The following is an 11,708-nucleotide window of genomic DNA, read 5'->3' as shown; positions in this document are numbered from 1 at the left end:
ATCGGTTGGTATTGTAAATGGGTCATATCGGTTCATGTTTTGATATAGCTGCTATATAAACCGAAAATGGGTCTTGACTTCTTGAGCCTCTAGAGTGCGCAATTCAAATCGGTTCATAACATCATATAGCTGCCATATAAACCGATCTTGGGTCTTGACTGCTTGAGCCTCTAGAGGGCGCAATTCTTATCTGATTGGAATGAAATATTGCACGACGTGTTTTGTTATGATATCCAACAACTGTGTCAAGTATGGTTCAAATCGGTCCATAACCTGGTATAGCTGTCATATAAACCGATCTTGGGCCTTGACTTCTCGAGCCTCTAGAGTGCGCAATTCTTATCCGATTGGAATGAAATTTTGCATGACGTGTTTTGTTATGATATGCAACAACTGCACCAAGTATAGTTCAAATCGGTCCATAACCTGATATAGCTCCCATATAAACTGATCTTGGGTTTTGACTTCTTGAGCCTCTAGAGTGCGCAATTCTTATCCGATTGGAATGAAATTTAGCACGACGTGTTTTGTTATGATAGGCAACAACTGTGCCAAGTATGGTTCAAATCGGTCCATAACCTGATATAGCTGCCATATAAACCGATCTTGGGTCTTGACTTCTTGACTTCTTGAGCCTTTAGAGTGCCCAATTCTTATCCGATTGGAATGAAATTTAGCACGACGTGTTTTGTTATGATAGGTAACTACTGTTCCAAGTATGGTTCAAATCGGTCCATAACCTGATATAGCTGTCATATAAACCGATCTGGTTATTATGGTCTGAATCGGTCTATAGCCCGATACAGCTCCTATATAAATCGATCACTCTATTTTACTTCTTGAGCCCCCAAAGGGCGCAATTCTTATTCGAATTGGCTGACATTTTACATAGGTCTCCAACATATAATTTAACTGTGGTCCAAACCGGACCATATCTTGATATCGCTCTAATAGCAGAGCAAATCTTTTCTTATATCCTTTTTTGCCTAAGAAGAGATGCTAGGAAAAGAACTCGACAAATGCGATCCATGGTGGAGGGTATATAAGATTCGGCCCGGACGAACTTAGCACGCTTTTACTTGTTAGATATATGACTTGTACTTATTAGCATTTGGTCCAAATCGGAACATATTTCGATATAACTGCTATGAGGCATAAGGTATGCATTTTCACCGGATTTTGACGAAAGGTGGTTTACATATATACCCGAGGTGGAGGGTATCCAAAGTTCAGCCGGGCCGAACTTAACGCCTTTTTACTTGTTTCTGATTCACTATTCCATTTATGGGATATATACTCAACATGACAGAGGTGATGGATCTTCCGAATTCGTAGAAGCATGGTAACACAATTGGAAAACCAACCAAGTACGTCCGCCTTTGACGATGATCGCATGGGTTCTGATTTCGGCGACAAACATTAGAATTTAACCCCTCATAAGCGCTCGTGCTTTCAGCCCTTTGAAACTTCTCTTCTAAGTGGTGTCGCTCCACGGCGGACTTGACAAAAAAAGGGAGATCCTTTATCATTAGATTCGAATCAGACGGCACTCATTGATATGAAAGAGGTATTACCGCTGTTTCTTAATAAAAAGTTCATATAGAAATTAGCATTCGGAGACATAGAAGACTATTGCTAAATGCATCTTTCTATTCCCATAATTATTTCGCCACACCCCTAGCAAAGCTGCACCTTGTGTACAATTAATTCGACGTTTAGGGTTCGTTGTCGTCATTTACCACCGCCAAAAAGCAACACATGAATGTAGCGCATTTGAATAGTGTTGCTGGAGTTACTCCCTTGTACTCCACTTGTTAGCTCGATATATGCTTTTCCTAGCATGTGACTCTAATACTTTAATGGTTGCGGTTATTTTTCATGCTGCGTGAATTTTGTCCAAATTCCACACCCCCACTATACCATAGTCATATGGATGTGAGTGTGTGTACTCGTCCCAGTGAGTGAATGAAGCTAGTCTATATATTGGTTGGCTTGGTTCTAATTTGGGGTTTTCTTCATTTCAGCGAGATCGTTTGTTAACTGATTAAACGACACAATTTTGTTTTTGTACTTTGTTCTGATCTCATCACAATAATGTTACCAAAACAACCGAGTTTTTTAAATGGAAGCAACAAAAAAAGTGACGCCAACAGTGCCTAAACATCGATTTTTAGAGTTTAGGTTGGAAAATTAAAATTTTCACTTAATACAGTTGAAATTCGACATCCATTCGGAACGGTTGTGTAATCGCGAAAATTAAAAAAATATAAATACCAAAGAATAAAAAAAATAGTTTGCAAGTGTGGTGAGTTTTCAAAAAGGACATTAAATACGTTTTATAAGTGTGATTGATAAAAACCACAACCGCAAAAAAAATTTTTATATCAAAAATATTTGATGTTAAAACCATCAAACCAAGCAATAAAGAACTGAACTGTGTGAACAATTATATAAAATTTTGTGTGCGCTAGATATTAGCTTTTTCACATGTTTTGAAATTGTGTCAATTATATTTGAACTTTTTTGTACGAAAATATACATTTTCATGGATATAACATTGCATAGTGTTATAAAAACGAAAATTCGGAAATTTATCTCCGCTCTCAAATGAAGAAAGTGACCACATCAAAGTGCATGTTTCAAAATGACCGGATTTTAATGTGTCAAGAGGATTGTACGAGGGTTGCCCTTTATGTTTCGGCATTAGAGAACTCAAAAACAAATAATTATCGTCAAACATAACTTTATTGTTGTTTGATATATTCCCCATTAAGATCTATACGCTTCGGCGTGCATTTGAACCAATTGTCGAAGCACTTTTGCCACTCTGATTGAGGTATCTCCAAAACTGAATTCTCAACGCATCAACCGCTTCTTCGGGTGTCGAAAAACGTTTACCTCTCATTTTATTTTTCACGTACGGGAATAAAAAGAAGTCATTCAGGACTATATGGCGGTTGACTCATCAAGTCAATGTTTTGAGTGCTCAAAAATTCAGTTGTTTCGTATTTGTGGAGCATTTTTTTGACCAATCGACACGAGCCTTTTTTTCTGTGCGCATGATCCAACGCGAAAAAAAATTTACGGTCAAATGTTCATGCAATATTGAATGTATTCTGGTCCCACAAATCCTTTAGGTTGTCTCAATCTAGGTCACTTGACGATCTTGCAATATCAGTTGACGCACAGCATCAATGGTTTTTGGAACAACAACTGATTTTGGACGACCTTCACGAAATTAGTCTTCAAGTGAACTACGACCTCGGTTGAATTCACCATACAATCGATAAACACTGGTCCTTGATAGAGCTTCATCGCCAAAAATTTAATTAACTTCATCGATGCGCTGTTGTTGAGTTAATCCACGTCGAAATTGGTAAAAAAAATCGACCGAAAATGTTCACGATTTAATTCCATTTTTTGGGCGAGTTGAATATTATAAGTTACTGTAAACAACACATATAGCGCTCGTATATCGAAACATTCTGAGTACGTATAACTTAAACAAGTAAAAAGGCGTTAAGTTCGGCCTTTCATCAAAATCCGGTGAAAATTGCATTCGTTATGTTCTGTAGAAGTTTTATCGAAATACGTTCCGATTTGGGCCAAATACTAATAAGTACAAGTTATTGTTCAATTGTGTATAACAAAATATCGATCTGAACCATATACGACACGGATGTCGAAAAGCCTAATATAAGTCACTGTGTCAAATTTCAGTGAAATCGGATTATAAATGCGCCTTTTATGGGGCAAAGACTTCAAATCGATATATCAGTCTACATGACAGCTATATCCAAATCTGGACCGATTTTGGTCAATTTGCAGAAAAACGTTAAATTTCAGCGATATCGGACAATAAATGCGCCTTTTATGGCCCCAAAACTTAAAACCGAGAGATCGGTCTGTATGGCAGCCATATCCAAATCTGGACCGATCTAGGCCAAATTGAAAAAAGATGTTAAAGGGCCTAACACATCTCACTGTCCCAAAATTTCAGCAAAATCGGGTAATAAATGTGGCTTTTATAGGCCTAAGACCCTAAATCGGGGAATCGGTCTACATGGCAATTATATCCGAATCTGGACCGATCTGTGCCATATAGATGAATGATGTCGAAGGGCCTAACACAACTCACTGTCCCAAATTTCATCAAAATCGAATAATAAATGTGGCTTTTATGGGCCTAAGACCCTAACTCGGAGGATCGGTTTATATGGCAGATATATCCAAATCTGAACTGATCTTGGCCAAATTGTCTAAGGATATTAAAGGGCCCTACACAACTCAGTGTCCCAAGTATCAGCAAAATCGGATAATAAATGTGGTTTTTATGGGCTAAGACCCCAAATCGGAGGATCGGTCTATATGGCAGCTATATCCACATCTGAACCGATCTGGGCCAAATTGATGAATGATGTCGAAGGGCCAATGCAACTCACTGTCTCAAATTTCAGCAAAATCGGATAATAAATGTGGCTTTTATGGGTCTAAGAACATAAATCGGCAGATCGGTCTATATGACAGCTATATGCACATCTAGACCGATCTGGACCAAATTGACGAAGGATGTTGTAGGGCCTAACACAACTCATTGTCCCAAATTGCAGCGAAATCGGATAATAAATGTGGCTTTTATGGGCCTAAGACCCTAAATCGGAGGATCGGTCTATATGGCAGATATATCCAAATCTGGACCGATCTGGGCCAAATTAACGAAGGATGTCGAAGGGCCTAACACAAATTCCAAATTTCAGCAAAATCGGATAATAAATGTGGAACTTAACCTGTTTATAGATAAAAAAAAGAATCTGTGCAAGGTTTCAGCTCAATATGTCTATTTTTAACGACTATAGTGTGGTTTCAACAGACAGACGGACGGACATGTCTAGATTGTCTTAGATTTTTACGCTGATCAAGAATATATATTCTTTATAGGGTCGGAAATGAATATTTCGATGTGTTGCAAACGGAATAACACCCAACCTTCGGTGGTGGGTATAAAAAGTCTGCTTATAATAGCAGACACTGTCTGATGACTGTTAGCAGTTAACTTTTACAGTTATTACAGCAGAAGTTCTGCTGTCATAGCGAAATATTTGTCATTTCAAAACAGCAAGCTGCCTGCTACAGAGTCTTTTGTTTGTTGAAAATGGAGCAAAGCAAAATAAAGAGAATAAAGTAAAATAATAAAAGAAAATAAAAAATAAAATGATATAAAATAAAAAAAGTAAAATAAAATATTAAAAAATGAATAAAATAAAGGCAATAAGCCAAATAAAGCAAGTAAAAACATGCTAAGTTCGGCCGGACCGAATTTTATATACCCTCCACCATGGTTCGCATTTGTCGAGTTTTTCCTAGAATCTCTTTTTTTGGCAAATAAAGGATAAAAGAAAAGAACCGCTATGCTATTGGAGCTATATCAAGTTATGGTCAGATTCGGACCATAATTACATTAAATGTTAGAGACCATAAAAGAAGACAGTGTGTAATATTTCAGCAAAATGAATAGAATAATCGGGAGATCGGTTTATATGGGAGCTATATCACGTTATACATCGATTTAGCCCGTATTTGGCAAAGATATTGGAAGTCGTTAAAGCGGACAAAAATTACGGCGTGTGAGGGCTCAAGAAGTCAAATCGGGAGATCGGTTTATATATGAGCTATATCAGGTTATGGACCGATATGGATTGTATTTGACACAGCTGTTGGAAGTTGTAACAGAACACTATGTGCAAAATTTCAGCCAAACCAAAAATTGTGACTTCCAGGGGCTCAAGAAATCAAATCGGGAGATCGGTTTATATCTAAATTTGAACCGATATGATCCATTATGTTAAGTACCTATGCAAAATGTTTCGACAGATGGACGGCTAGTAATGTCCGTCGTCTAAGGAAGTCGAGACGGTCGTGAATATATATATACTTTATGGGGTCTAAGACGAATATTTCGAAGTTTTACAAACAGAATGACTAGATTAGTATACCCCCACCCTATGGTGTTGGGTATAAAAACACGACCAGAACCTTCATTACAATAATACATGAACTCACAGACGGAAGATCGGTCATGGCTAAATCGAATCGGGAAGTGATTCTGAATCGATCGGTTTAACTAAAAATATGTTTAAACCCTATTCTTCTAAGCTTACAAACAAATACGAAGAGTTTAATATAACTCTGTACCCCAGTGGGTAAAAAAGGCTACCACTTAAAACGCTGACGACGACACATAGGCAATTTTCACCCTTTCCTCCTGGATAGGCTTGATAATTCCATTTATAATCAAGAGACATAAAAGAGGGAACAAAACCTCTCCCTACGGGGCGGAGTTCCTCAAGTCATAGCTTTCATAAACTAGCCCTCCGCTAGAGATGCATAGACAACCCTGCTTTTCAGCATCGTATTAAACCAATTTACTAGCAGAAGTGGGATCGTTATCCAAGAACATAGAATAGACGAATTTAATTTCTCTCTAAATTTGACGACAAATGTCAAGTTCGTAGGTGTCGTTAAATATTTTATTTGTATACCCTTCACCATAGGAGGGGGGTATACTAATCTAGTCATTCCATTTAAAACACCTCGAAATATTCGTCTAAGACCCCATGAAGTCTGTCTGTCGAAATAACGATAGCGGTCGAACGCCTATAGCTAGCCGCTTAAAATTTTGAACAGATACTTAATATATGTAGTTCGTTGGAGACTGCAAATGGCCCATATGGGTTCAGATTCAGATATGGCTTCCATATAAACCAATATCCTGATTAGACGAGCCCCTGGGAGCCGCAATTTTGTCCGATTTGGCTGAATTTTTTCACAAAGTCTTCTTTTATGGCTTCCAACATCTGTGCCAAGAACAGTTCAAATCGGTATATAACCTTATATAGCTCCTATATAAGCCGATCTCCCGATTTGACTTCTTGAACCCTTACCAACCGAAATACTTGTCCGATTTGGCAGATATTTTGCAGGCGTTGTTTTGTTACGGCTTGAAACAATTGTGTAAAATACGGCCCAAATCAGTCTATAACCTGATATAGCTCCCATGTAAACCGGTCTCTCGATTATATAGAAGCTTTAATTTTTGCTAGTTTGACACGGCCGAATCTTATATACCCTCCAGTATCTCTGGCAAACGAAGGATAAAAGAAAATAATGGCTATGTTATTGGAACAATATCAATTTCTGGTTCATTTCAGACCGCAATTGAACTGAATATTGGAGACCATAGTAGAAGTCATTGTGTAAAATTTCAGCCAAATCTAGTAAGAATTTCGCCCTTTAGAGGCTAAAGAAGTAAAATAGGGAGATCGGTTTATAGGGAAGCTGTATTAGGCTATAAACCGATTGATGCCACATTCGATATGTGTGTCAAAGGTCATGAGAGAAGCCGTTGTACAAAATTTCAGCCAAATCGGATAATACCTGCACCCTTTAGATCCCAGATCGGCTTATATGGCAGCTATATCAGGTTATGGACCGATTTGAGCTATTTTGGCACAGTTGTTGAAGGTTATAACAAAACACCTCATGCAAAATTTCAGCCAAATCGGATAATAATTTCGTACTCTATTGGCTCAAGAAGTTAAGACCCCAGATCGGTTTATATGACAGCTATATCAGGTTATGGACCGATTTCAACCATACTCAGCACAGTTGTCGGAAGTCATAATAAAACATATCATGCAAAATTTCAGCCATATTGGATAAGAATTGTGCCCTCTAGCGGCTGAAGAATTCAAGATCCAAGATCGGTTTATATGGCAGCTATATCAAAAAGTGGACCGATATAGCCCATTTACAATCCCAACCGACCTACACTAATAGGAAATAATTGTGCAAAATTTCAAGCGGCTCGCTTTACATCTTCGAAAATTATCGTGCTTTCGACAGACAAACGGACGGACGGACATGGCTAGTTCCATTTAAAATGTCATGACGATCAAGAATTTATATAGTTTATGGGGTCTTAGATGAATATTTCGAGGAGTTACAAACAGAATGACGAAATTAGTATACCCCCATCCTATGGTGGAGAGAATAAAAATCAAGTTTACAGCAAAAAAATAAGAAATAAAGAAACACATATTGAAAGTTAAGACTGCCGAAATCCACCCACGAAAGGGTTGATTGTGCTTAGTGACTACGAAAATCTTTTCTTTCCAATAAACGTTCCAGTGGTCACTAGGCGCGTTAAATCGCACGATCTAGGAGGCCAATCGACCGGTCCCGAACGTGAAATAAAATGTTCACCGAACTCGCCTCTCAATAAGTCCATTGTCAGGCATGCTGTGGAGCATGTGGCACCGTCATATTGAAACCACTTTCAGGCAAGTCAAGCTCTTGAATTTTAGGCAAAAAAAGCATGTGGCACCGTCATATTGAAACCACTTTCAGGCAAGTCAAGCTCTTGCATTTTGGGCAAAAAAAGTTAGATATCATCTCACGGTAGCGCTTACCATTCACAGTTACGTTTCGATTCGCAACATATTTGAAGAAGTACGGTCCAATGAAGCCACCAGCACATAAACCGCACAAAACCGTAACTTTTTCTGGATGCATTAGCTCTTGGTAGTTTTTGCAATGTTTCTGGCTGATGTTCACTCCAAAATCGATAGTTCTGCTTGTTTACATTTCTATAGATTTGAAGTCCTGCAGGATTTATTCTAAAATGCAGAGGCCTACATTAAACTGGGAAGAGGTTCCAAAATAGCTAAAGTTCAACACCGACGCGTATGCCTTTCGACAAGAATATCTATCATCATTCTTGGCGTTGAAATCTACCACAACGATAAAGGGTATTAGTTACAAACTTTTACAGATGAACATTATGTTTAATGTTCTCGCTGGGATTTGATGCAAGACGTTTTGCTGGTTTTCATCATTAAGAAATCAGCCAAATAACAAGTATATTTTAAAGTAATGTATAGTGCTTAGCTTATTTGAAAAAATTAACAGCAAGTGGTTTGTACCAACAAATACTACACTTACTGTGTAATATGCTATATACCATAAATATTCTCAAAAATATGTAGTGCTACAAATATGATTAACAATTTTGTTTTTCTAATATAAGACAAATATTAATTTTTTCACAATGTGCATTCATGAGCAATTTAACTTCAATAGCAGCCCATTTTTTTTTCAGATAATCACATTAGCCAAGGCAGTAAAAATGTTTTGCTGCCTCAATCGTGTAAGGCCAACAGCCATTGTAGTGCTGCTGTGCTTAGTGCAAAACATTGTTACACTACAGATACCCGAAGACGTGGAAATTCTTGAAGGTTATGAATTTGATGAATCTCCAGAATACTATGGCACCGATGCCAACTATTATGAGGCACGAAGTATGCTTACCGGTGTCAACAAAGCCATACGCAACAGACGCTCCACACTGGAGTATGATCAAGCCAAGGGCTTGGTAACAAAGAATAGCCTTAACAAAAAACTCCAAGAAAGTCTGATACACAATGTCGAAAGTGATCGCATCGAGTTGCACAATACGCCATCGTCATCGCAGCAGAAGCAAATGCAACAGGAGGGTGAATTGAAACTTGAAGCAAGAATGCAGCAGGATGAGCCTCAAGCTCTACCAAAAGCCGAAAAGCAAATTATGGATCCCGATTACGATTATTATTCGCAAAGGCACATTTCGCCTTCCTGGAAGGAATCGGTGAATATGTCACCTCCTTCAGAGGATGATGATACAATAACCGATGCCAGCACCGGTTACACAGCCAGGTCCAGACAGGCGAGAGTAAATTTTATAACCCAACCACGCAAGGATAACGAGGCATCCGCAAAGGATTTGCCTGAGCCAGTAGTCAAAGTAACACCCCCGCTTCCCAAGGCTCAATATGATCAGAAATTTAATGCTCTGGCACCTTCCTACAATTATGAGATGTATCCTTCGCGTTCATATGATCCCTACTTGAGACGTTATGACCGGTGAGTATGTTTGTAATATATACTGACAAAATCAATTATTCTAAAATATGGAAAATACTTTTCAACCTCAATTGGCTACAGTCTGGTAGACAGGAAAACTGGTTCCCTGAAAACTAAGTTATTTTGTTTCCAATTCCGTTCTAAAAGGATTTCACAAATTTCTAAATTTTTCTCCCTTTTCAGATATGACGAACAATATCCCCGTTATGACCCCTATAACTATGAAGATCACTTTCTGTACCGTCGCCATCATGACCCCCATGACAGCTACAGCCCACGCATGCCCCAGTATCCGGAGCCCTACTACAATTATCCGGATCGGCGTTATGATATTCCTGAGCCTCGCGATTACTTGCCCGTCTACAATAATGAAATCTATGAAAAGTCCGCCTATGCACCCATTACATACTCCGATCATTATCCATTGCACTCAAAATATCCTGCAGATTATCATACTAAGTATCCCTTAGACTATCCTGCAAAATATCCCTTAGACTATCCCACAAAATATCCTTTGGATTATCCAAGCAAATACCCCTTAGACTACACGCGATCCAATAAACGTATTGTGTACTATGCTCATTTACCGGAAATTGTTAGAACACCCTATGACTATGCCAACTCATATAAAAGGGATCGTTATGATGGCATTAACCCACCCACTAAAGCGTTAACCAATGCCTATAAACTGGATAAATCAGGAATTGCTGCATCAACGACAGTGACAAATACGGCCAACGGAGAATCGTTCGATTATGTCAAGCGTGACAAAAAGGACCGAGTAACGCCAAAGCCAACTAACACTGGGCGGCTATAGCTGCCACCGCCGCCACCGCTGCTAATTGAGAAGTTATAGTTTTAAGATGCATTCAACCAAATACTACATGTGAAGAGACCAAACCATTTACTCAAATTAGTTTTAAATTATATTTCATGTTTTAGTTAGTTTCTCATTCATTTGTCCTCTCTTCATTCATTTAATAAAAATATATACAACAATAAATTGTTAACACAAATTAAAAAATAAAACAAAAATTGATCATTAAGCTCGTCCTGGAAGAGACATAAACACCTCATCAAAATAATGACACGAGGCCAAAAAAAACAACAATTCGCAAAAATAAATTTGATAATATCAAATAGGTTTAAGTTACGCAATTTCAATCAAATAGTTAGAAATGTAACAGGTAGAAGCGTGCTATGTTAGGCCGGGCCGAAATTTGGGAACGCACCACCATGGATTCAGCTAAAAATGAATACAAAATAAATTTAGTTGAAGGGCATAATTTTATTCTACATACCAAACTTAAGCCAAACCAGCAAAAATTAAAACTTCTTGGAACCGAACAAGGATAAACGAGCGGTTGACATGGGAGCTATATCAGGTTATACCCTCCACCATAGGATGGGGTATACTAATTTCGTCATTCCGTTTATAACACCTCGAAATATTCATCTAAGACCACATCTTTCATATATATAAAAATCAATTTGTGTTTGTTTGTTTGTATGTTTGTGTGTTCATCATAGACTCAGAAACGGCTGAACCGATTTTCTTGAAATGTTCACAGATGGTGCATAATGACCCCGTGGTGAAAATTGGGTACTACATTTTTTGATATCTGAAGGGGAGCGGACCCTCCCCCTTACCCTAATTTTTAGAAACGCCAGATCTCGGAGATGTGTGGTTTGATTTAAGCGAAATTTTGTGTGCTCTCATATACTACCCTAAAAATAAAAATTTGGTATCC

At 38.2% G+C, this 11,708-nt stretch overlaps 1 protein-coding gene across 1 annotated transcript; it reads left to right on the top strand.

Moving 5' to 3' along the window:
• Window positions 1–2,245: 2,245 nt before the first annotated feature.
• On the top strand, window positions 2,246–10,911 carry LOC106086791 (uncharacterized). Its single transcript, XM_013251596.2, has 3 exons — window positions 2,246–2,305; window positions 9,158–9,957; window positions 10,141–10,911. Exons 2-3 carry the CDS (start codon window positions 9,185–9,187, stop codon window positions 10,772–10,774), a joined length of 1,407 nt encoding a protein of 468 aa, XP_013107050.2. The 5' UTR covers window positions 2,246–2,305; window positions 9,158–9,184; the 3' UTR covers window positions 10,775–10,911.
• The last annotated feature ends 797 nt before the right edge of the window (window positions 10,912–11,708 follow it).

The sequence above is a fragment of the Stomoxys calcitrans genome, chromosome 4, assembly GCF_963082655.1.
Source record: "Stomoxys calcitrans chromosome 4, idStoCalc2.1, whole genome shotgun sequence".
Lineage (NCBI taxonomy): Eukaryota > Metazoa > Arthropoda > Insecta > Diptera > Muscidae > Stomoxys > Stomoxys calcitrans.
The sequence above is the reverse complement of the archived record's forward strand: the minus strand, read 5'-3'. Positions and strand labels throughout refer to the sequence as shown.

Excerpts from the sequence above, each read along its gene's own strand:
- LOC106086791 (XM_013251596.2), top strand. The coding sequence starts at position 9,185 with ATGTTTTGCTGCCTCAATCGTGTAAGGCCAACAGCCATTGTAGTGCTG. Across the intron at positions 9,958-10,140 it reads TACTTGAGACGTTATGACCG|ATATGACGAACAATATCCCC; the intron begins GTGAGTATGTTT and ends CTCCCTTTTCAG.